Below are 23612 nucleotides of genomic sequence, written 5' to 3'. Positions count from 1 at the left end.
TTTTTTTTTTTTTTTTTTTTTTTTTTTTTTTTTTTTTGGTTCTCTACTTTTGGCCTACATAACGTTTAAAAATGTTCTTGACTTGGTTGCCAAATTGAAAAATAGGAGTACTTCACATAAAAGTCCTTATTTCTGGCTTCTCCCAAATCGGAAGTTCTGGTGACCTCAGGCCTGCCTAAGCCCTCGGGGTGACCCGGAGGCTGGGGGATGGGACCCGGGCTTCGCGGTTCACCAGAGTCTCCGCGTCCCTGTCCTACCGTCTCCTGGTTAAGGCGGCCGAGTCCCAGGGGGTTCTTCCCGCGGCGTGAAGAGTGGGAAATGTCTTGAATGTCGAAAATGAGGAGACGCAGACCTCAGACCCGGTGAGGTGGCTGGAGGGCCACTGAGTTAGAGACCGCCCCCCCCCCCCGGGGGTCCTCACAGACTTCTTCTCTCCAGAGGAACACCTGTGCTCCCCAGCTTGGGGCTAACGGGGTGGAGGGGGGGTTGCTGGACCCCTGGACCTGGATGGAGCCCCCTCACTGGGCCTCCCCTCCCTAGAGGGGGCCATGCGTGCTTCTGGTGAGCGCTCCATTATTCACATCGGATTGGGGTCCCCTGGGCCCCGACTCCGAGCTTCCTGCTGGATCGAGGCAGAAGCTTCTGTAATTACATCTCCCTCCTGCCTCCCACCTCTCAGCCGGCTCCAGCCCCGGTTGCATCATGTCTGTGGGAGCCCCGGGGGAGACTGGGGACAGAGAGAGCCAAGGATGAGCTGGGGAGGAGGGATGCCGGGAGGGAAGTCGCCAGAGGATTCTGGAATTTCTCAGACCCGGCATCCTTGCCTCTTAGAACCTGAAAGGCGAAGGAATCTCCAATTGCAGGACCTCAGAGGGCCAGCATGCTGGAGTCTTTCAACCCCGGGGGGGGGGGGGGCAGAATCCTCTTCCCCTGTTCGGCTAGGATCCAGAGCTCTGCACCTCACGAGTGTGTAAGGATCTCTTGAGCCTAGACTGTTGGGATTTTTAGACCCTTTCAGCTTCGAAATCTTGGGGCTGTAGGGGCTGTAGATCCCTTCTCCTGACTTCCTGACCCCGTGTGGGGAAGGGAGGGTGGGCAGGAAGGGAGGTCTACCTGGAGGAGGCGGGGGAGGCCGGATGAGCCAGACAGAGCAGGTCCCGGGTGACCAGCATCTATGCGTGCAAATCTGGATAATCTTGTTAGCGGGTATGACTTGGGAGCACGGGCTTCTGGTAACCCGCTGCTCTATCCGGCCAGCCCCAGCTGTGAGGTCAGCTCTGCGGTCAGAGCCAGGCCAAGAGGCAGAGAGGTGACCGCCTGGGGAAGTGATTGCAGTCAGCAGTCCCCTCCCTCTTAACCCCCAACCCCGAGGGCTGCCCCTGCCGGGCTCTCTTCCCTCTGTACCCCACAGGCCCTGAGCAGTGCTTGGTTCTGCTGAAGGGGTCTGGGGGCAGGGTGGCCCCGAGCCACAACTGTGACCATCACTTCCTGGAGTCCTGTTTCTGAAGCCCCAACCTCACTTGATTGTTGGATAACCCCTTCCCTTCCCCCGAAAGACCCGGTTTATCCCCATGTTTCAGACGTGGCATCAGGCACAGGGCGGTGACATCACCTGGCCAGTGGGGGCTTGAGGTGGGAGTGGGGGCCGACGGATGAGCTCTTCCAGAAGCGACTGGAGGTGTCGGGAGGGGGCTTGCAGGACGGAAGTGAGGGGCGCCCCCCCCGCCCCCCCGCAAAGGCAGGGCAGGGACGACAGGGGAGAGCCCCCTGGAGCAGGGGTGAGGGGCAGAGTCTGGCGGGTAGGCAAGGGCCCATTTGCGGTGCAGGAAAGGGCGGTGGGCAGAGGAAAAGGGCCTCTGACCGAAGGTGTTGGGACCTGCCGATGAGGGACAGGTTAGGATGGGCACACAGCGGCTCCTTGCAGCGGCCAGAGGGCACAGGAGGACAGGTAGGCTTGGCAGGTGTCAGAGCTGACGCGGCTGTGCTCACTCCTGTCTGTGCGTGGGGCGGGGAGGGGTACAGGGTGCGTCCATCCTCCTCCCTTCCCCCAGGGCAAGGTCAGGAGGCTGGGAGCCAAGAGAGGGTTGGGCCCAGGGCAAGGGTGGGGGGACGTGAGTTCAGCCGCAAGGCCAGATGGGGCCCAAGCAGGCAGGCAGGCAGCCGGAGGCCTTGGCCAACAAGCAGGGGTGGGGGAGGCCTGGGGGGGGGGGGCAGGTGACTCAGGGGAGGGCCTGCCGGTGCAGGCTCCAGCTCTGACCTTCCTCTCCCTCCCCTGTCCCCTTGCCGCACACCGAGGGGGGCCGTGGACGGCGCCCTGCCTCCGAGCCCCTCTGGGGCCCTCCCCCTGGGCACACAGTTAAGCGGGTGGGAGTCTGTGGAAGGAATAACGACCTTCTGCCCCCACTGTCCACACCACGCCCCCAGCAAGCGCGAGGCAGCCACTCCAGGAAGGAGGACATCAGGGCCGAGCTAGACCAAGTCGTTGTCCGGAGTCACACAGCAAGTGGCCGGCGGGTGGCGGACGGGGGTGCTTCCAGAACCCGTGTCTTCCCAAGGCGCCGGGCAGCAAACCTTCCCTTGCAAACCGACGCGGGAGACACAGCCACGAAGAGGCCCACAGGCCCGCGGGACCCAGGCACCGACACCCTCAACAAGACGGTCAACAGGCACCGACGGGCGAGTGGACCTTCGAGGAAAGGGACGCCAGAGTGCACACACACACACACACACACTCACAGCGCTCTTCCAAGGCTCACCCGGGTGACACTAATCCCACACAGACCCGCACATGAAGGTCACACGTCCACCACGGTCCCTGGCACACCCTGCCCCCGGGTGGGGGGGGGGCGCCCCGCCCCACCCTGCCCAGGTTCTGTGCCTGCCGGCGCCAGCTGTCCCTGGGCTGTCCTGTCCTCTCCTCTGCCCCTCTGTCCGCGGTCCTTCTGGGGACGCCTGAGTCGCATTCGACCAGTGTGAGAGGGAGGAGGCTGACTCACCCACCCGGGGCGGCTCCTTCCCACGGTTCCCCCGCCCGTGGAAGCCGCCCGCCCCCTCATAGCACAGCTGGGGCGACCTTTCACCCCAAGGCACCTGCAGGAAGAGGAACCCTTTGTGGCCCTTGCTGTGGGCGTGGCCCCAGCTGGGCAGGATGTCAGGGTTCCCGGAAAGTAAGTGGAAGTGTGTCCAGCACTGACATTGGCCCCGGGACTCCCGGCCCCCAGTGGCACAGGTGGATAAACTGAGGCCTGGAGGGGGGGCAGGGTGTGTGAGGCCTCACTGGGCATGGGAGCAGAGTGGACTTCCTGAACGCTTCACGTCCCCAGTGGGGACAGGAAGCCAGTGGGAGGGAGGCTCCAGGAACCAGAGCTACCCCCGCCCCCCCCCAACTCCCCTGATGCTTCGACAGGACAGAAGCCTGCCAGGCATCATCTTTCATTAATATGATACAACTTCCTGAGTTCCCTCTGGTCTGTCTGGGGACCGCAGAGCATGGGGCGGTGGCAGGTTGGTGGGGGGGGGGGACCACATAGCTAGGAGGCCTGAGGCCCATACACACGGGTGCTTCCCCCCCCCTCAGAGCCCCTGCTATGGCTGAAGCTGAGGCCGGAAGCGGGGATGCCAGCTGGACACGGGCGATAGGGAGAGGGGGAGAAGGGGTGCGGGGGTTGTGGTCACCGAGGGGCCTGGGTACAGAGAGGGGAAGTCTGCAGCTACCCAGTGTCCGGCCCTGGAGATCGGGAGCATCCCTCCTGGCCTTGGACATGAGGCAACACGGGCACAGGCTCTCTCCTTGTGACAAAGGGGGCTCTGGGATGGGCCACTGGCCACTGTTGGCCGCCAGGCCCGTGAAGCTGGTGTTAGTTAGTGGTGGGATGGGGACAGGAGCTCAGGGCAAATGGAGTTTGTCATCCCTCTACTCAAACGGGCCTCCCCTAAGGGGTATCCGACAGGGTCTCGGGCCCTTAGGGGCGGGGAGGCTGAATGGGGAGCCGCTGACTCAGTGGGAACCAGGACCTGTTACCAGCTGGGACACGCAGGCCGACCACACTGGCCCGAGGGCGGCGGTGGCCGGGGGTGTGTTTGGGGTGTGGGAGAGAACCATGTGACAGTGATGTTGGAGTCTTGGATTGCTGTCTGTGGCCAGAATTATTCCTGGAAGTCAAGGTCACCAGAGCTTGGCCTAAGGGCCTGGGATTGCTGGAGCAAGAAGCCGGAGGGTGGGAGGGCGCTCCCCTTTGGTGCTCTTGGAAGCCCTGGGTTTCCCCCCCCCCCAGCCCCCCCCCCCCCCCCCCCCCCGACGGCGGGGACACCAAGTCCCAAGTCCCCCGAATCCCTCTTCCCAGACTCAGCTGGCCGGGTGAGCTTGCAAGTTGGGATGGGCTCCAGGGACTGGCATTTTTTCCTCTGGCTCGGCCACCTCCTTCTCCAGCCTTCTGGAAGGAGCGAATTGTGTCCGGGGAACAGAGATCGCAGTAATGCCTGTAAAACACTACATCGGGGAGGAATTTCCTGGTCATTTCTCAATCCCTGGGCAGTGTCCTAACCCCGGGGCCCGGAGCCCAGAATGGATCCCAGAGGCCACCCCCAGACGGCCTCTCGGACCGGTCAGCTGTGCCCCTTAGGTCTTGTCCCGGTGTGCCCCCGAGTGTGACATTCAGTGGTCCCCACGCGGGGGCCCCCGGGGAAGGGGGAAGAGCAGAGAGAGACCCTCCTGCGAGGAAGTGGCAGGTGGCTCAGTGAGGGCACCTGGACCGGGCAGGGGAGATGGAGAGAGCCCGAGGTTGGGGAGGGGTGCCTCTAGAGCAAGCAGGGGAGGGGAAGGCGGGGCAGAGGGAGGAAATGAAAAAGCCGGGGCCAGGCGAGGAGGGAGGGAGGGAGGAGGAGGGAAGCAGGGAGAAGCTGACACACACAGACCAACACAGCCAGACACAGACCTCGGCTGACAGGAGAGCGGGGGACAGAGGAGGCACTGACAGAGAAGGCAGACAGAGGTGCGGTGAGGAGGGGAGAGAGAGGGAGAGAGAGGAGAGAGGCAGACAGACCGACGGGTGGACCTTGGGGTTGACCATGGGGAGGGCGGTGGGCATCTGAGTGGGGCTTGGGGGGGCAGACCCGGCTCCCCCTCACACCCCCCCCCCCGCCCCCTCGGGACCCCTCTAGTCCAGGAGGCAGGGGGGATGGCGGATTCGTGCAGGAACCTCACCTACGTGCGGGACTCGGTGGGCCCAGCCACCAGCACCCTGATGTTCGTGGCGGGCGTGGTGGGCAACGGGCTGGCACTAGGCATCTTGGGGGCGCGGCGACGGTCACGCCCCTCGGCCTTCACCGTGCTGGTCACCGGACTGGCCGTCACCGACCTGCTGGGCACTTGCTTCCTGAGCCCCGCGGTGTTCGTGACCTACGCCCGCAACAGCTCGCTGCTGGGCCTGGCCCGGGGCCGCCCCACGCTCTGCGACACCTTCGCCTTCGCCATGACCTTCTTCGGCCTGGCCTCCACGCTCATCCTCTTCACCATGGCCGTGGAGCGCTGCCTGGCGCTCAGCCACCCCTACGTCTACGCCCAGCTGGACGGGCCGCGCTGCGCCCGCCTCGCCCTGCCTGCCGTCTACGCCTTCTGCACCTTCTTCTGTTCGCTGCCCCTGCTGGGCCTGGGCCAACATCAGCAGTACTGCCCGGGGAGCTGGTGCTTCATCCGGATGCGCGCCACGGAGCCGGGCGGCTGCGCCTTCTCGCTGGCCTACGCCAGCCTCGTGGCCCTGCTGGTGGCCGCCATCGTCCTCTGCAACAGCTCCGTCACCCTGAGCCTCTGCCGCATGTATCGCCGGCAGAGGCGCCACCAGGGCTCGCTGGTGCCCGGGCCCCGGGCGGGAGAGGACGAGGTTGACCACCTGATTCTGCTGGCTCTCATGACGGGCATCATGGCCGTGTGCTCCCTGCCTCTCACGGTGAGTCCTCTCCGCAGCTGGAGGGGGAGGGGGAGGGCGGCACCCGGCTCTGTCCTCCAGCGGTTGCGCCCGTTTCACGGATGGGGACGCTGAGACCCCCCGACGAGGCCGGAGGCTTTGTCCGTGGCCAAGCAACTCCCAGCTTTCCGGAGAAGTCTGTGCCCCCCCCACCCCGTGCTTCTGCCCTATTGGACCCCTGCTGACCCCTGGTCTCCCAGCCTTGCACATCTCTGGCACCCCTCCAAACACACCCCAACCTTCCCCTACCCCCGCGGTGATGACAAGATCCACCGTTCATTGCGCGCTTGCTCTGGGTCCACCCTGTGCTCTGCGGTTTACAAATTCTCTCCGGAATAATCTTCAAATGACCCGTGGCACCCATTCCACGAGCACTTAGCAAGGAACGGAACAAAGTTCCTGTCCCGTCGCTATTTTTACTGGTGGAGGGTCATGTGTCTTGCCCACATGCACACAGAGCCAGGTCTGGACCCCAGATTCCAGGGTCTGCTTCCCCACCCCCCCCCCCCCCCCGGCCCTTCCCACCCCAGCCCCACTCTCCCGGCCTCGCCCCTTCCCTGCAGAGCCCCTGCCTGCTTCTCCGGGGAACTGGGACGTGGCAAGGCCACCTGGTCATCCGGCCCTGTATTCTGGGCCTCGGCTTCTCTTTCTGTAAAATGCGAGGGCTGGGCTAGATTTGGGGGCCGTCCAACCTTAGGGGGCGGGGGTTACGGACAACTCAGAGGCTGGAAGGTGTGGACACACACACACACACACACACACACGCAGGGGCTACGGCCCCGGGGCACACCCACACAACCCCAGCTCTGTCCCTCCAGGCTGGTACTTTCCTGGGACTCTCTCTCCCTCTGCGCGGCCCGGATGCATTTCTCACTTAGGTTACATCTTATCTTATTTCCTTCCTTTTCTAAAGGGCGCCCCTCCCTCATTCCTGCCAGCGACCCAAGTGGAAGGCGGGGCGTGAGGGCGGGGGCGGGGGGGGAGGGTGGGGGGTTCACGGGTGCTTCTTAACGCCCTCGCCCTGTCCCCAGGTCCGAGGCTTCACCCAGGCCATCGCCCCGGACAGCAGCGAGGTGGGGGACCTCCTGGCCTTCCGGTTCAACGCCTTCAACCCCATCCTCGACCCCTGGGTCTTCATCCTCTTCCGCAAGGCTGTCTTCCAGAGGCTCAGGACCTGGTTGTGCTGCCTGTGCCCCAGTCCTGCCCACGGCGACTCGCAGACACCCCTCTCCCGGCCCGCCTCGGGGAGGAAGGACTCAAGGGCCCCCACTGCTCTTGGGGGGAAGGAGGACAGATGGGTGCCCCTGTCAGCCTGGGGCGAGGGGCGGGGGGGACGCTTACCCCAGGCACAGCGACCCGCCAGCACCACGGGAACGTCATCCAAAGAGGGGTCGGCGGCAGCCTGCTCCCTCTGCTGACCCGGCTGCCGCGATCTCCTGCCCTGTGTCCCGGAAGCAGGAGCCGGACACACAGGGGCGACACGGCTGCTGGTGGACAAGCGGGGATGAGTCTCGGGGTCCTTGTCTGCTGGAATCTCGACCCCCTGAATGCGGGGGGTGATCAGCTGCTATTCCCCTATGTCTCCTTCTTCAGGGTGGCCACGGCAGGCTCTGGGAGAAGAGGGAGGGACAGAGGGGACGTTCGTCCTGGAACACAAAAAGAACAGGTCTCTCAAAATAACTGGGGGCCTGGCCGGCCCACTCTGGTCCTCGCTTGCCCATCTATCTCACTGTCTAAATATTTAGAGGGCGGGAAAGTTCCCAGAAGCTTCTGTGCACTCAGGTCTGCTCTGGTCCAGGTTCTGACTCTGATCCTCATCCCTTCGGGGTGCTTGGCTGGCCCGCCCCCAAACCCCAGGGGACATCCCTGCCCTCTCCCAGGCCACTCCACCCTCTCTGCTGCCTGATGAGAACCAGACATTCTTGGACAAGCTCCCTGCCTCCCCTCACTCCTGATTTCCCATCAGACGTGGAAGAGATGGGGCGGGGGGTGGGGGTGGGGGACCGGAGGAAGGAGAGATTGTCATATGCTAGGTGGCACTCCGGACACGTGCCTGGGAAGCTGCATGGCTTGGTGGCCTGCGAGATGTGGACTGCGGGGGCGGGAGCCCGGGTGCCGGCGGAGACGAGGGCGGCCCGAGGACAAAGGCACGGGAGTTACGGATCCCAGGGACCCCCCCGGGCACAGGGACGCAGACCCAAGTCCCTGTGCCTGTCCCTGAGCAAACAGCCGCCCGCTTACTTACAAAGCCTGACCTCAGCTCATGTGTCCTCGGAGCCCTCCCAAAAATGTCATTGATTCCTTCCGCAAATAGCGGGCACTGACTCTGCAGGTGTTGGAGACCCTAGACCAGTCTCTGCCCCGCCCCGGGACTCCGCTGGGGTGATCGCCAGCCTTCTGGCTTCATGGCCTTCGCCTGCCCACAGAGAGGCCTGAGATCGAGGGTGCTTGAGAGGGAGCTGACTGACAGGAAAGGGAGTGGTGTTTGGGGTGGTAGGCGGTGAACAGAGGGACAGCCGGGACAGCCTTTTCCCCCCAGCCCCTCCCAGTTCCCCTTTGTAGTTGCTCTAGGGTTAAAACCATAAATATGTACCTGGGGAGGGACCGGAGAGGGAGGCATGGGCTTCCCATAGAGATACTCTGCAGGGGGGGGGGGGTGCACCCTCCCTCCAGCCTGCTCTTATTGGAGCCTTTCCACAGAAGCTGGAGTCAAGGCCCAGAGAGGGCAATCGCCAGCCTTGGGTCACACAGCGAGGAGGAAGCACAGTCTAAGGGTGCAGTTGATCTTTGTATCTCCGGAACCCAGCTCGCTTGGCTAGTGGCGGTGCCTCCCTGGGCCCTGGCTTCCTTTTGTGCAGAAGGGCGATGATAACGTAGTATTCAGTTCACAGGGCTGTGCTCGGGATGACCCCGTTGCCCCTGGAAAGCAGCGTAGCACAGTGCTTTCCTGGAACAAATACCCCAAGACGCGTTACTGTTACTGCCACCCTTGTCGCTGCTATTGTTGTCTGTGGCTTGAAACGTGGGTTGAGAAAAAGCAGCACTTTGCTTCCGTGGTTTCCCCATTTCTTTTTTTTGTTTGTTTGTTTGTTTTTTTCCCCAGCCACTATGATTTGAATCACATTACCGGAGCAAGAGGGGTGTCTGGGAGAGTTAAAAAATAGGTCCAGACGATCGTCTTTAATGGCCATGGGCTTCCTTTTGGGGCGATCAAAACGTTCTGGAACTAGGTAGCGCCGATGGTTGTACAACACTGAAAATATACTAAACGTCTCTGAATTGTACACGTCAAAATGGTACATTTTATGTTATGGGCATTTACCACCGTAAAAAAAAAATGCTAAACAAAATGCTAACGTGATGCAAAAAAATGCTAAAAAAAAAATTGAGCGTGTGTAGAAACTTTTATGACAGTCTTGCCAGAGTGACCTCTTGGTTGAATTTAATAATCAAAAACTTGACTTGTACAAAAACCAAACGGGGGGGCCAAGAAACATCAGGCGGTCTGGCTTTTGTCGCCAAACCTGGCCTGGCCTCAGTGAGAACCCACCCAAACGGCCCTCGGAGGGCGGTGGAGAAAGGATGGGGTGGGGGGTGGAGGGATTGCAGAGGCGCATTTTGGGTTGGAGGCCAGGGAAAGGGGGCCTGCCTGTCCAGGCAAGACCCCCAGGGGGCGCCCGTCTCCTCTCTCTGTGCTGTCTCGGAAAGTGGGTCAGTTCTATCTGGCCTCTTAGGGCTCCCTCAATGGCAGCACAGGGCTGGGCAGTTGAACCCACAGCTTCCAAGCCTGAGGTGGGTGCAATTGTCATCCCCATTTTTCAGGTTTGGCTTAAAGGGAAGTGAAGATTAAATACCTAAGAAGGCTTTTTTTTTTTTTTATGTTCATTTTGAGGTGGGGGAGGGGCAGAGAGTGACGGAGAGAGAATCCCAAGCAGGCTCCGAGCTGGCGGTCATCGCAGAGCCCAAGGTGGGGCTCGATCCCACCAACCGTGAGATCATGATCTGAACCGAAATCAAGAGTCGGACGGCGCCCCTTGGGGCTGGTTTTCTGCTGGTTTTTAACCACCAGGCCTGACTTCTCAAGAATCTGCCCCCCCCTCTGCATCCCACTGTTCAATCGCCGACCCAATCACCTCATCTTCCAGGCCAGGGGTTTTCAAGCATTCCTCGCCCCAGCTCCCAGCAGCCCCTCCGGGATGATTTGGAAACTCCTCTCCTAGCTGGTGTCCTGACCCCTGACTGCCGGTGTAGTCTCTTCCACAGTCCCCAGCCGAGCGAGCGGTCATTCCCCGGCTTGCCAAGCTCCGAGGGCTCCCTCTGGTGGCGGCCAAGGGACAGTTCCCTCCCTGTCTTCTCAGCCACAGCAGACAACCAAGGTTTCCCCGAGAGCCTGCGCAAGACCTATGTGGCCTCCACCCCTTTGTTTATTGAGCTCACCCTTCCTGGAACAGTGTTTCCCCTTTTCCAACCCTCAAAAGCACCCTGGCCCTTCAGGTCCTGCTTAAACTATTCCTTCTCCTTTTTTCTTCTTAAAAATTTTGTTTTTAAGTAATCCCTACACCCAAAGCGGGGTTTGAACTGACAACCCTGAGATCAAGAGTTGCACGTTCCACCAACCGAGCCAGCCAGGCGCCCCACTCCTCTTCCCAGAAGACTCACTCACTCCTATCTCAGCACTCTCGGCACTTTTGGGGCAGGTCGAGACTGTGGTGCTGGGGACACGGCAGTGACAGAGACAGCCCTGGCCCTGTTCTCCTGAGGCCCATAGTCCAGAGTGGGCGGGGCTGAGAGATGGGGGGTGGGGTGCAGTCTACGGGGGACACCAGGGAGGGCTTCTTGGAGGAGGGGGTGGCTGAGTGGGACCTGAGGATTGCCAGAAAGTGAGCCCGGGAAAGAGGAATGTTTCTGTCCTCAAGGTGCTGTCTCTGGCCTCAGCCTCCTGCTCATCATTAACTCACCAGATTCCCTGGAGCCCCCTGGGTGGGGGGAGGGGGCCCAAGGCTGCTCTGTGCCTGCTGGGGATATAGCAGTGAGGGGACACTACCTTGGCCCCATCTCACTCACTTCCCAATTGGATGACATCACAGAACTAAGCCTCACGCTAAGCAGAAAAGATACAAACTTGCAAGCTGGGATGTGCTGAGAGCACAGCACCCGCATCAGCGAGAGCAGAGCCGAGGGGCCTGCGTAGCGTGGAGTGGGTGTCAGGAAGCGAAGGAGACTTTGTTCGTTTATAACTGCATTTTAGGGGCGCCTGGGTGGCGCAGTCGGTTAAGCATCCGACTTCAGCCAGGTCACGATCTCGCGGTCCGGGAGTTCGAGCCCCGCGTCGGGCTCTGGGCTGATGGCTCAGAGTCTGGAGCCTGCTTCCGATTCTGTGTCTCCCTCTCTCTCTGCCCCTCTCCCGTTCATGCTCTGTCTCTCTCTGTCCCAAAAAATAAATAAACGTTGAAAAAAAAAATTTATAACTGCATTTTAGTCGTTTTGGACTTCCTCTGGGAAGGCACTCGGCCTGACCCACAGATGGGACTGGTGCGCGCGCGCACACACACACACACACACACACACACTGGTCTCCACCAGGGGCAACTCCGGGGCTTTCTATAGCCATTGCCCCACCTGCTGGTCACACTGGGGATGACACTTAGTGGTCCCAGTGGCCACTACCGGGGGGGGGGGGGGGGGGGGGGGCCCCGGGGGGGCCCCCCCCCCCCCCCGGGTCACCTCAGCTAGTCACCTTCGAAGGACAGGTTTGAGCTGGCCTGGCAGACCTGCGAGTCTGAACTGGAAATGATTCCCATTCCAAGCATCTCTCTACTCGGGGCTGGAGTCAGCTCCCTCAGTGCCTGCCTGGTGTCCATTAGAAGCTCCGAGTGCCGTCTACGTGTCTTTGATTAATAAAAAATGGGAAGGCGAAGTCATGATTATTTAATAACGCAGCCTGTCTGGGAGTAAAAGTCTTTCAAAACATAGGGCCCAAGGGGGAAAAACAAAGACAGGCGGTAGAGCAGGGCAGGCAGTGCGAGGCGAGGCGGTGGTTAAAAGCATTGGGCGTTTGGGAATCCGAATGAGCTGGGGTTTGGGGACCCGGTTCGGCCACGTCCAAGAAGTGTGGTGCAGGAGGCTTTACCCGCCCGGGGCCCTCCAGATTTTGATCATTATTTTAGGGCCAGATGCCCCGGCGCAGAGCATGGGCACCCCAACTGGGTGCGGAGTCTCGTTCGGACTCAATCTCGCCCGTGCGCCAATTAAATGAGATGTGTCTAGAAAGTGGTTGGCACAGCCCTCTGACGTCGGTGGGTTTTTTTTTTTCTTTAAATATATTTTTTAAATGTTTACTTTTGAGAGAGAGCATGAGCAGGGGAGGGGCAGAGGGAGAAGGAGAGAGAAGTGGACTCACTCGAAGCGGGGCTCGAACTCCTGAACCGTGAGATCATGACCTGAGCTGAAGGCGGACGCTCAACTGACTGAGCCACCCAGGTGCCCCTATTTTTTTTTTAAATACCAGTTTTGTTTATTTTTTTGAGAGAGAGAGGGCACAACTGAGCGGGAGGCAGAGAGAGAGAGAGAGAGCATGAGGGAGAGAGAAGCGGGTCTCGAACTCGTGAACCATGAGATCACGACCTGAGTCGAAGTCAGGTGCTTAACCGACTAAGCCGCCCAGGCGCTCTGAAGTGGATGTTTTTATGATCTCCCTTTTACGGGATCATTACTATTTTCCATTTTGCAGAATGGTAAACTGAGGCCCACAGGTTATCAGGTAGGAAGTGGCACAGACGGACTGACCTTGAGGTTTGGCGAGCCCGCGGACTCACTGTAGCGAGTGCGCATACGGCTTGGAGCCCAGTTCCGTGGGTCACCAGAACTTGTCTTCCTCTCAACTGTGAGACCAGAATTTTCCACAGGTGTCCTGGCAGCTAAGAGGGCAGCTGCCCTCCTGGGGGTGGGGGGGGTGCAGGCTCTCATCCATCACACTCCACCTTCTCCACTGCGCCAGAAGGCAAACCACAGCCAGAGGGAAGAAAAAGGGGGCCCAGAAGCTGGGGTTCTGGAAGAATGGCCTGCTGCTCCCGACTTGCGCACCCGCGGCGCTGGGCTCCGGCGACTGGCCCACGGCGGGAAGGCCCAGCCCCGGCCTGATGTCTCTGCCACCAGGAAGGCCCCGAGGTTGGGCTCCGCTGCTGGCCTTCTCTAACCTCCCAAGGCCAGGGATGGGGCAGCGAAAAGTAGGTTTTTTTTAAAATTCCACTCGGTTCAGTCCCGGTTTCCCTCCTGCCAGGTGGAGGAGGTGGAGTGTGGGCGGGTCAGAAGTTAGACCCTGTCCGTTAACGGTTCATCCCCTGCACCCCCGGGAACGGGGAGCAGGTGGGATTTGCAGTCGGGGGCGGGGCTCATGTTTTGCGGAGAGGATGGTTCCACGCCTCCCCTACGGAGCCACCGGACCCCAGCCCTTGTTTCCTCGTACCCCTGTGTCGTTGGGGGCTCGTTTCAAATCTCGTCCCGCGCGCTCCTGCCCTCTCGCCCTCTCCCAGTGAATGTCACCTCTTCCCCAGAGCACCCTGAGAACCCCCCAGCTGGGCCTCAGCCAGCTTGGGTCTGCCTCCTTGCTGTTCCCTGGGACGGCCTCCCTCCCAGTGTGAGCGCTCATCCTTCGGGTCTGGGTCTCGGCTCGATGGGACGGGATGCTCTCATGGTCCGAACTGGCCTCAGGCCTTCCCCGGCCTCCTCTTGGGCTCCCTCGCCGGCCGGATACAGGGGTCGGTGCACCCCCATCACTACGGTGAGCGCGCAAAGTTGACGGGCCCCACGGCCGGATCAGTATCCCGCCCTCAACAACCCGGACCCGTGAAATCTGGCTGGGATCAGAACTGCAGCTCAGAGGTCCCCTCTCGGCAGCCAGTGACAAGGACGAGGCTCTTGAGTGAGCATGGAGGAAAGGCTCTTCCAGGGCAGGGCTGCAGGGCCCACGCAGGGAGCAGGCCCAGAAACAGAGGCGAGACGGGAAGACCCAAGTCAGGTAGTCACTGTATTTTATTGGAAAACATTGATATATATTTTTCTTCACAGCTTGAACTGAACACAATATTGCCCGGTTTAAAAAAAAAAAAAAAAACAAAAAACAAAACAAACAAACCAAAACCTAAACCAAAACACTCCGAAAACGTCCACAGCCTCACGCCTACCTGCCCTTAACCCTCAGCTCTTGGCTGGGTCTCCCACCACGCCCCGTCCCTCCCCTCCCCTCCCCTCCCCTCCCCTCCTCAGAGGCTGAGAGCCAGAGGGTGGGTGAGGAGATTCTCAAAGCTGGGCAGGTCCCAAGAAAAGCCACTTGACCGACCTGGGGGCGGGGTGTGTGTGTGTGTGGGGAGGGGGGGGGGCAAGATGAACTGAACAGAAAAAGGAAAAGAAGAATCCAGACGACCGAACTGCCCACATTGACTTACTTGTCCCAGAGGCGAAAATCAGAAGCAAGGTCACGGATCATGCTCTCCGCTGGGGGAGTGTGGGGGCAGGCAGGCGGGCGAAGGGAGAGAGGGCACAGAGACAGCACGGATGTTAAGGAGCCAACCAAGTCACCACGGAGAAGCGGGAGGGGCCGGCCGGCCAGTCCTCCGGGCAGCTAGCCGACAACACCGTTTTATTGCAGGTATGTTCTCTCGAGAGCGTGGTGGGGCTCGCCTTCCCTCTCCCCACCCTTCGGCTAGCCCGGCAGGGTCTTTGACAGAATTAGTTTTAAGGGGCATAAAGAAAAAAAGAAAGAAAGAAAAAAGAAAACCAAACCCAAAGGATAACCTGTACATTACAAAGCAACATCCCCACATCCGTTCCAGCGAGGGGACCTCGGTGCGGGCGGGCGGGCGGGCGCCTCATGGCGGAGTGGCATGGGACGTTAGCACCAGGTATTTACAGAACAGCTGGAGATCGCTTTCAAGACACGGGTGTGGACAACCTGCAGAGCGGCCCGGCCAAGCGGCCCCCACCCAGCCCAACCTCAGGAAGTCGATCAGATGGTTTCAGAACAGCAGCCGGTGGGATCTGAGTGTGGTCCGCTCCGTCCGTCCCCTTCGGCGAGTCGGCCCCCTCGACTGGTAAAAGAACGCTGGCTTCCAGGACTCCCTTGCCCCTCGACCCCCTCCTGGGCCACAGCCAGTCAATACCACAACTCCTCAACTCCCCCCAAGTCCTTCTGGAACGCCTCTCTCGGCACCCCTGCCCCAAAAGGCTGCCGGGATGTGCACACGGAATCACGGGGCTGGTTGCATGCAACAGTAAAAGGCATGCTCTTCTGTCCGGGTGAGGCCTCGTCCCCTCCCTAGCAGGTCCCGGGACGGGGCTGGCAGCCACCCGGCACCCAAAATAAGATGACACACGAAAGGAAACAAACCAAAACGGAGGAGAGCCACCCGGGCTGGAGGAGGAGGGCAGAGGCTCCCCTCAGGGGAATGGGGCTTCGTCTTATGAACGCGTCAGGCCTCGGAAGATGTGAACGGAAGGGGGGAGGGAGAAAGGGAGGGACGGTGGGCACGGGAGGGAGGAGGCTCAAGGAGGGAGAAAGAGCAATCATGCAGCTTGGGACAAATCTTTTGTTGCTTTATCAGATTCTCAGTCAATCGACTGGTGTTTGCTAGAACCGGGGAACGCAGGGGAGTGTTGAAGAGAGCGCGCGCGCGAGAAGAGAGAGATCACGAGAGTGGGCATCACCAGCTGCCCGGGGGCCTTCACTTGGCCGTCATCATCTGTACAAACTCTGTGGAGTGAAACGGAGAGCGGGGGGGTCAGCTGGTGAGCGCGGCCAGGCCGGCGGCCCTCCCGGGCGCCAGGGGCCTGGGGCTTGTTCCCGAAGCCGCGCCTCGCGGCCGCTCCGGAGCGAGCACCTGGCATCAGCTCACCTTCATAGTTGACCTGACCGTCCCCGTCGATGTCAGCCTCTCTGATCATCTCGTCCACCTCCTCGTCGGTCAGCTTCTCGCCCAGGTTCGTCATTACATGACGGAGCTCGGCAGCGCTGATGTAGCCATTGCCGTCCTGGGTGTGGGGACGGGGAAGGGCCCCGAACCTGAGGCTCCGACGGGGGGTGGGCCCAGGGGGAGAGGCAGCAGGACGGGGACCGGCAGGCACCCACGCTCAGCAGTGGCAGGGGGGCCTCCCAAGGCCGCGCGGCAAGCCGGCACCGGGACCCGTGCCTCGTGGAAGCGGTGACCCGGGGCCCCAGCCACCCGTCTCTCCGCCGGATCCCAGAGCCACTCCGGCAAAGGACCGCTTACCTTGTCGAAGACGCGGAAAGCCTCTCGGATCTCCTCCTCGCTGTCTGTGTCCTTCATCTTTCTGGCCATCATGGTCAGGAACTCCGGGAAGTCAATGGTCCCGTTCCCTGGAAGCGGGGAGAAGGGAGTCAGGAGTGCTCTTGGCCCGGACCCTGGGAGGCCACACCAGAGCCCCGGCGGCGGCGGCACCTGCTCATCCGTCACCCCTAGGAAGGTGCCCCAGAGTGGGGCCGTCCGCCCGCGCCACGGGGCTCACCATCCGCGTCCACCTCGTTGATCATGTCCTGCAGCTCTGCTTCGGTGGGGTTCTGTCCCAGGGACCTCATCACCGTCCCCAACTCCTTGGTGGTGATAGTGCCGTCTCCATCCTTGTCGAAGAGGGAGAAGGCCTCCTTGAACTCTGGGGTACGAGAGGGAACGAAGCAGAGGTCAAGGACCACAGGGAAAACTCTCCGTGGACGAAGGCCAAGGGAGTCCGTCCTACCTGAAGAAGTCAGAGCGGGACTTCTAGTCCGAGCCCCTCGCTTCGGGGCTCAGGGCAGACCCCTTCCTTCAGTCAACATTTATTGAGCACCTACTTTGTACCCGGTGGAGCTACCCGTTCCGCCAACCTAGCTCAGCGAGGACAGAGGGGGAAACACAGGCTGACGGCTGTTCTTAGAGAATTCTACAGCTCTTGTTGGTCCCTGGCTTCAGCCTCTCCCTCAGATGATGAAACGGACTAAAGTCACGGAGTGGACAAGAGCCAAGAGAACTCTCTATCTGAAGTAGGCCGGCCAAGGCCAACCGGCTGGGAAGGGAAGGGGAGGCTGCAAAATGCCTTTGCCCGGCCCCGCGTCCCTCCCGACTGGTACCGCGGGCCCGGTTCCCCGGGCCGGCGCCACCGGCTCCCCGCGGAGGAGCGAGTGGCCGCGTGTGACGCGGTGAGGGGGTGGCCGGCAGCGGGGCGCGGCCGACGGACGGACGGCGCGTGGGGTGGGCGGAGGATGGAAGGAGAGGGGCCGGCTGCCAAGCGGGATGGAGAGCTAGTGGCGCTGAGTGGGAAGGCCACAGCTGGGGACGCATCAGGAGCGGGGACAGAAGCACGCGGCTGCCGCCCTCCCACCGGGCCCATTTTGGCACCTGGGGCTCCCTAGGAAACAGATGCCTGGCAGCCTATTCCCAGAGGGTGTGGGCCGGGGTGACGTGGGGGACAGTTTGCTAATGGGGACGGGGCGGAGCGCGTGCTGTTTGTGTCACACAAGGGCAGAGCTGGGGCGTGGGTGGCAGGCGCCGCGAGAGCCACACGTACAGCCGAGAGAGAAGCTGTGTCCCCCAGCCTCCGGGCCACCGGGAGACGAGCCTCCCCAGGGAGACCGGGGAGGCCGGTCCCAGCGCCAAGGCCTTGCCGTTGCTGTGGAGGGCAGGGGGCGGGTCGTGGGGGCTCCCTGAGCTCACGATCACCCAACAGGGCGGTTCCCCCCAGCTCTCCTTGGTGGGATCTCCACAGCCACTGGGGGCCATTTCCAAACTGAAAGTGTGACCGACTGTGGGCTGGCGGGGGGAGGGAGGAGACGAAGGCAGGTGGACTCCGGCCTCCTCCCACTTCTGACATGGGGCATTCAGTACTCATCACGCGGCCCGCCGGACCTGACAGCACAGCTGGGGTCTGGGGAGCTGCAGGGGCCCATTCCGTGAGCCCCTCCCCTGTGTCTACTTCGTGCTGGCCCGCGGTCGTGGACATGAACCGAGAGGTGCTTTCTGTCCTCGGCAGTGCAGTCTTGGGAGAGGGAGGCTGAGCGACCCACTCAATCACACAGAAGTTCCTGCAGTGGTGACCTTTCTGGGCTTTGGGGCCAGGTAGGTGGCCACCAAAATGAAGGAGATGGGATCCCAGGATTTCTTTTGGCTTCCCGGGAGATGTACGACCATTCGCTTATTCATTTATTTGGCCAACAAAACGTACGGAGCACTGACTGTGTGCTGGGCACTGAAGATACAGAACGGACCCCCCCCCCCCACCAAAAAAAGCCCCCAATTCAAGTTGCTCACACCTAGTGACTAGAGACACAGCAGGTAAAGATATAAAACAGTTTCAGATAGTGAGAAGAGCTACGAGGAGAGCGCCTGGAGTGACGTGCTGGGAAGCAAAGGAAGGTGACCTGAGACCGCGAGTTAGGGGAGGCCTCTCCAAGATGACATCTGAGCGGAGGCCCAAAGGATGAGGAGGGGCGAGGGGAAGCCGTTTCTGGCAGAGGAGAGTGGCTGCAAGCACGTGCAGAGGGGAGTGCGGAGCACAGGCGAGCGCAGAGGTGGGAGTGACGAGCCATCTCCTGGGTGGCTCCTAAAGTGGGACGGGAGCTCTGCAGCCCCTGAGCGAGGCTCGCCTTCGGAGCCCAACTGGAGCCCAAGTGGCAGGAGCTGGGACAGACGGAGGGGTTCGCCCTGAAGCCACGGGTTAACAAAGGCCCCCTGGATGACTCCAGCTCGGGAGAGGAACACAGACGTGGCATCTCAGGACCACGGGGGCCGGTGCGCAAGTATCCACAGTTCCCCACGCTCGAAGCACAAGGCACGGCATTAAGCGACGTAGGGAACACACGAGCACATCTGTCGGGTGCTAGTCCTGGCCGGGCGCTCGAAGGCCTTCCTGAGGCAGGACGAGGGGAGGAGGGGAGGGGAGCTCACCTGCGATCTGCTCCTCGGTCAGCTGGTCAGCCTGGAAAGTCAAGGAGGAGAAAGTCAGTCACTGGGCCAGCCAGTCGCAGTCTTGCCGGCTCCGCCCAGCCCCCTCTGGTGAGGCCAGTTCCCCACGCCGGCCCACGCCGGCCCACGCACCCAGGCGCCTCGGCAAAGGAGGCACGTGCCTGACGGGGCCCAAAGGAGAGCCGGGGTCTGGGAGAAAGTCTGGTGATTCCGGAAGCTGGGGCCTGAAGTGACCTGGAAATCCAGGCTGCCCGACAAGGGCCCTGAGTAGGCTGCCCAGACCCAAGGGCTTCCGGTCTCGACCTAGCGTGCCTCGGGGCCACAGCGGCTGGGGGGCCCCAGACCAGCCGCTGGCACAGCACGGCCGCTGGGAGCCCCAGAGGCTGAGTGAAGGGAGCAGTTGCCCTGGAGGCCCGACCGTGCAGCTCTAGAAGGCTCCACACTGAAACAGGCCAGCCCTTGGGTAGGACAGAGGGAAGATGTCTGGGCTCTTCGCTAGTTTCTGTGTCACCTATTTGGAGGTGCCAGGTCTGAGCACAGTGGACCCAACTGGCAAAAATTCTCCTAACTGGTGGTGCTGAACGGCTCTGAGTACTTGACACAACCCCAGCCGGGCCAGAGGCTGCAGCTGTGCGTCCCTGGCCTGTCCTGTGCTCTGTTCCATTTCTTCTGGAGGGGCAGGAGGGGCAAATGTTGGGGAGGGGACTGCGGCGGCGGCTGCGGCAGGCACAGCCACAGCACCACCGGCAAAGGCTGGAGGACTGAAGTCAGCTTCCCCGGCTTCACTGCAGTTTTTAACCCTTTCTAGTCCCGGCCACTCTGGGGACCGGCTAGTCGGTGGCAGGCAGCCCTTGCTGCATGCGGGGTTTGGGGGTGGGGCAGAGGAGAGGCCGGGACCGGCTTCTGCACTGGTGTGCTGGGAATCAGCCAGGCCGGGGGACCTTCTGGACGAGGAGCTGGGGGCGGGGAGGGGGGGAGCCGGAGTCCCAACATTTAGCTCCAGGCGGCCAATACCCGAATTCTCCCTGGTTTTGGTGAATGCTGCCGACAAGGTGCCACCGGGCCTGGTGCCCAGGCGGCTGCCCCCTCCTCTGCTTCCACCATCAGGGGGAAGGGGCTCCGCGTCCACACCATGGCTCTCGCCGTGAGCCTGGACGCCCTCAAAACTGATGCGAACTATAGGCACGGTGCTTCCAGAGCTTCCAGCGGAAGCTAGCCACGACCCTCCCACCCCCACCCCGTCCCAAACACTAAGAACTGGTCACGTTAGAATTGGTCTGAGATGTCCCCTTTCCTTTCTTTTCTCTTTTAGATCTAAGGGAAGAGGAACTTGAGGCCAAGCCCCAAACAGGCGGAATGGGAGGGGGAAGCACAGTGATGAGGAAAGAGAAAGAGACGGCCGAGGGAGGAGGGAGGAAAGAAGGTGGAGAAGGAAAAACACCACACGTGCACATTCTAGAAAAGTCCGAAGTCTAAAGGGAAGGCGAGGAGGACGGCCGGAGGGACGCTTCTGTACCGCCTTCAAAAAAGACTCGGGGCTGCTGGGCTCCTAAAATGCCGGCCCGGCAGCCCCAGCCCCCAAGCCCCCTGCTCGGCCCGCTTCCCTTGGCTCCCATGGGCAGAGAAGCCCGGTCCTGACACCCGAGGAAGCTGCCGGGGGGGGGGGGGGGGGGGGGGGAAGTGAGAAGAGAGGATGGGCTTCTGGTTACCGAGGGCCAGGCAATGCCAGGGGAGAGGGAAGAGAGAGAGGAGGGCCGCCGTCCTACCGGCACCTCGTTCTCTCTCCCCCCTGGCCCCGGATGGGGAGAGCCGGCCCAATCCGGGGCCTTCCCACCCCTACTGCACCACTCTGCCTTCGGGCAGCACCGTCGGGGGCTGGGACAGGTTGACCGGAATGCCCGGAAGGGGCTCCGCAGGCCTGTGTCTGCCACTCCCCCCACCCCCCCACCCCCCCCACCCCCCCCACCCAGCTGGACGGTCCAGATGAGGTATGCCACGCGGGGTTCCGGGGCCGCTGCAAATAGGCGCGGCTCTGCCTGTAGAGCCCGTCAGACGCTCTCCCTCCCCGCACTAGGAGACCCTCTCCCCTGCCTGCTGAAGGAAAGGTCCCAGCTCCCGAGCTCTCGATCTCAAAGCATGGTTACTGGCCAGAAGACCGATCACCCAAGAAATTATCATCGCCGGGCGGGCGGAGGTGGGGGCGGGGGCCCTCCTCGGGGTTTCTTCCCTTTCCAAAATCTGAAGATTTTAAGCTTTCACAAAAAGTGTCTCCAAGATCACCCAGCCGGTCTACTGCTTCCTTAGCCCTCATCCTAGGCTCCGGCCAGGGGCTGGACGAGAAAAAAAAAAAAAAAAAAAAAAAAAAAAAACAACCCTTGGGGTGGGGGAGGGAAGAGGGTATTATTTCTCTGCCCTGACCCAGCCCCCAGCCAACGCCAGGGAGCAGTGTTAGATGAGATCAGAAACCAAGGCCAGGGCCCCTCACCCGGGCCAAGGTGGAGCCACAGCGCTCAGGCCAAAGTCCAAGGCCGGTTCACAGGGACTTGTCCCACCCATACCTTGCTGATTACAAACGGGAAGAGAAACCAGCTGGGGCCAAAGCTCAGGTCCCATCCGGGACGTGGGGGGCCTCCTGGCACCTGCCGGCGCTTCTTCGGGGGCCCCTCTAGCAAGTCCTGCCGGGGGAAATCGGGGTAATGGCAAGAGGAGCCACCGGGTCTGTGTCAGCAAGTATGAGACCTGATACAAGCAGCGGCTGCTTGCTCTCCCCAGCCTTGCCAGGGAGGATGGCTGTGCACGGTTCCGAAGCTGAGCCTGGGGGGGCTGTGGGTGTTGTGGGTGGCAGGGCGCAGGAAAGAGCTCGTCTGCTGGTTTTCTCTCAAAGCCCTAGCTGTGTGGATTCACAGAAGCGCTCGGGGAGGCCCCTGGGCGGAACAAGCGGCCTTCAGGCCGAAGAAGGGGTCCCTCTGGAGGTGCGCTCGCTCGTTTCCAGCTCTGCAGCCCCCACCCCGAGGCCCCAGGAACAGGCGTCCGACTGTCACCGACGCCACACTGTACTGCGCTGTCATTTGGCACAAGTGAGGAGAGCAGCACAGGGAGCCGGAGACCGCAAGAAAACCGGGGCTCCTGTTTGGAAAAAGCCGCCCTCTTGGTCCGAAAGGGGCAGCGAGGCGGTGAGATTCTCCGCTTACAAGGCTGGCTCATTTGGTGCATCCCAAACTTTGATCCCCCCCCACCCCCAGTTCATGCGGCTTCAGTGCGCAATAAGGGGCCCGAACAACTCTGCCCACCTGCTCCCACTGCCGGGGCGCCTCCTGCCCAGCCCCATTCTTCCTGGCGAAGGGGGACCGTACGGCCACTCCCTTCGGCCTCTGCAGCCCCCTCCCCATCTACTCGGAACAGTCTTTGTCCTGGTCTTGCCCTGGAGACTTCCAGGGCGCTAGCCACATCCACCTCCAAATCTAGGCCCACCTTGGCTGTCGTTCATCTTCTCTAACAACCCCCACCCCCACCCCCAGGCCTCCTTTCACCTCACCTCCCACCACCGGAGCCAGAGTCCTCTCCCACCCCCACCTTCTGCTGGACCCAACACAACACTCAGCCCCAGCCCCCTCCCAAGAACACCGACCTCCCCAGTGCAACAGCCTCAACCCACTAGTAACCTCAGAGCCCTTTCTGGCCGCCCCCCAAATCAACCACGAGGCCTCCTGCTCCCCCACCACTGGCAGGCACCGGCCTCGCCATTCCCTCTTAACCACCTCGCCGACCCCAATCCTTTTCAGTCCCCGCAGGCTTCCAGAGCATCTTCTAACCTCCACTGCCACCCACCGCAGGCTCTTCCTCCCCTAAGCTTGCACCTCGCCCTCCTCCTCCTTCCTCTGCAATGCCGGTCTTTGGAGAACCATCCCCCCCCCCCACCCAGGGTCTGATCTGCAGAAGTCACCCCCATCCCTGCCCCTCTCCCCCACCCAGGTCCAGCTACACACGGCCCCCTCTCGGGAGCTCCCCGGCAGCCTGGCCTTCCTCTGATCTCCCTTCCCTGCATCCTTTTAGGACCCAAAGTCTTCATTAGGGCCCCGACACCCCCTCCTTCCCCAGCCAGTGTTTCTTACCTCGCCCCCTATGGGGTCCCAACACCCCACCTCAGAGACCAAACGCCCCACTCTGGCTCCAAACGCCCTTTCTGGGTCCAAACGCCCCCTCTGAGGGTCCAGATGTCCCATCCCGGGTTCAAACGTCCCCTTTGAGAGCTCGGGTGCCCATTTTGGGGTCTCAACACCCCAGCTGGTATTAAAAGTCGCTTTTCAAGCCCCAACCCCCCTTCTGGGATCCAAATGTCCCGCTCTGGGTTTGAACGTCCCCCGGGCCGAAGGGGGTCCAGAGGCGCTCGCCGGGGCCCCAACACTCCCCGTTCTGGGTCCCTTGGCCCCTTCGGGAGTCCTGCCCGCCGTGCCCGCCTCAGAGCCCCAGCCTGGGCGGTCTCCCAGCCTCACTCACCATGGCGAGGCCGGGGTGTCCGGAGCGCGGGGATCAAGGTTCCTCCGGCGGCGGCAGCAGCTGCAGCAGCTCGAGCTCCGCCGCGCGTCCGCGCCTCCACACTCACTGCCCGCAGCGCGCGCCGCCGCCGCCACCTCCCGCCCCAACGGTCCTTCAACGGCCGCCGCGCGCGCGCGCCCCGCCTCGCCCGGCCCCGCCCCGC

The 23612-nt window shown here is 61.8% G+C and overlaps 2 protein-coding genes and 1 long non-coding RNA gene across 5 annotated transcripts; 1 reads left to right on the top strand and 2 right to left on the bottom strand.

Moving 5' to 3' along the window:
• The first annotated feature begins 4931 nt into the window (after positions 1–4931).
• On the top strand, positions 4932–8245 carry PTGIR (prostaglandin I2 receptor). The gene is made up of 2 exons (XM_040457476.1): positions 4932–5945; positions 6995–8245. The coding sequence occupies exons 1-2, from the start codon at positions 5178–5180 to the stop codon at positions 7379–7381; spliced, it is 1155 nt and encodes a 384-aa protein (XP_040313410.1). The 5' UTR covers positions 4932–5177; the 3' UTR covers positions 7382–8245.
• LOC121018661 (uncharacterized) lies at positions 5922–8316 on the bottom strand. Of its 2 annotated transcripts, none has more exons than XR_005785270.1 (3): positions 8209–8316; positions 7305–7573; positions 5922–5962 (listed from the first exon to the last, which is right to left on the bottom strand). It is a non-coding gene; the product is annotated as an uncharacterized LOC121018661 (long non-coding RNA). The 2 variants fall into 2 exon arrangements; XR_005785271.1 differs by lacking the exon at positions 5922–5962 and adding an exon at positions 6498–6612.
• Positions 8317–15470: 7154 nt separating this feature from the next.
• Positions 15471–23553, bottom strand: CALM3 (calmodulin 3). 2 transcript variants are annotated; one of them, XM_040457475.1, is made up of 6 exons: positions 23411–23553; positions 18896–18926; positions 16485–16628; positions 16229–16335; positions 15854–15989; positions 15683–15711 (listed from the first exon to the last, which is right to left on the bottom strand). In XM_040457475.1, exons 1-6 carry the CDS (start codon positions 23411–23413, stop codon positions 15683–15685), a joined length of 450 nt encoding a protein of 149 aa, XP_040313409.1. In that variant the 5' UTR covers positions 23414–23553. The 2 variants fall into 2 exon arrangements, with proteins under 2 accessions (XP_040313408.1, XP_040313409.1); XM_040457474.1 differs by lacking the exon at positions 23411–23553 and having other exon boundaries at positions 15471–15711.
• Positions 23554–23612: the final 59 nt, after the last annotated feature.

The sequence above is a fragment of the Herpailurus yagouaroundi genome, unplaced genomic scaffold (genome assembly GCF_014898765.1).
Source record: "Herpailurus yagouaroundi ecotype Mexico unplaced genomic scaffold, PumYag 220, whole genome shotgun sequence".
In the NCBI taxonomy this organism is placed as follows: domain Eukaryota; kingdom Metazoa; phylum Chordata; class Mammalia; order Carnivora; family Felidae; genus Herpailurus; species Herpailurus yagouaroundi.
The sequence above is the reverse complement of the archived record's forward strand: the minus strand, read 5'-3'. Positions and strand labels throughout refer to the sequence as shown.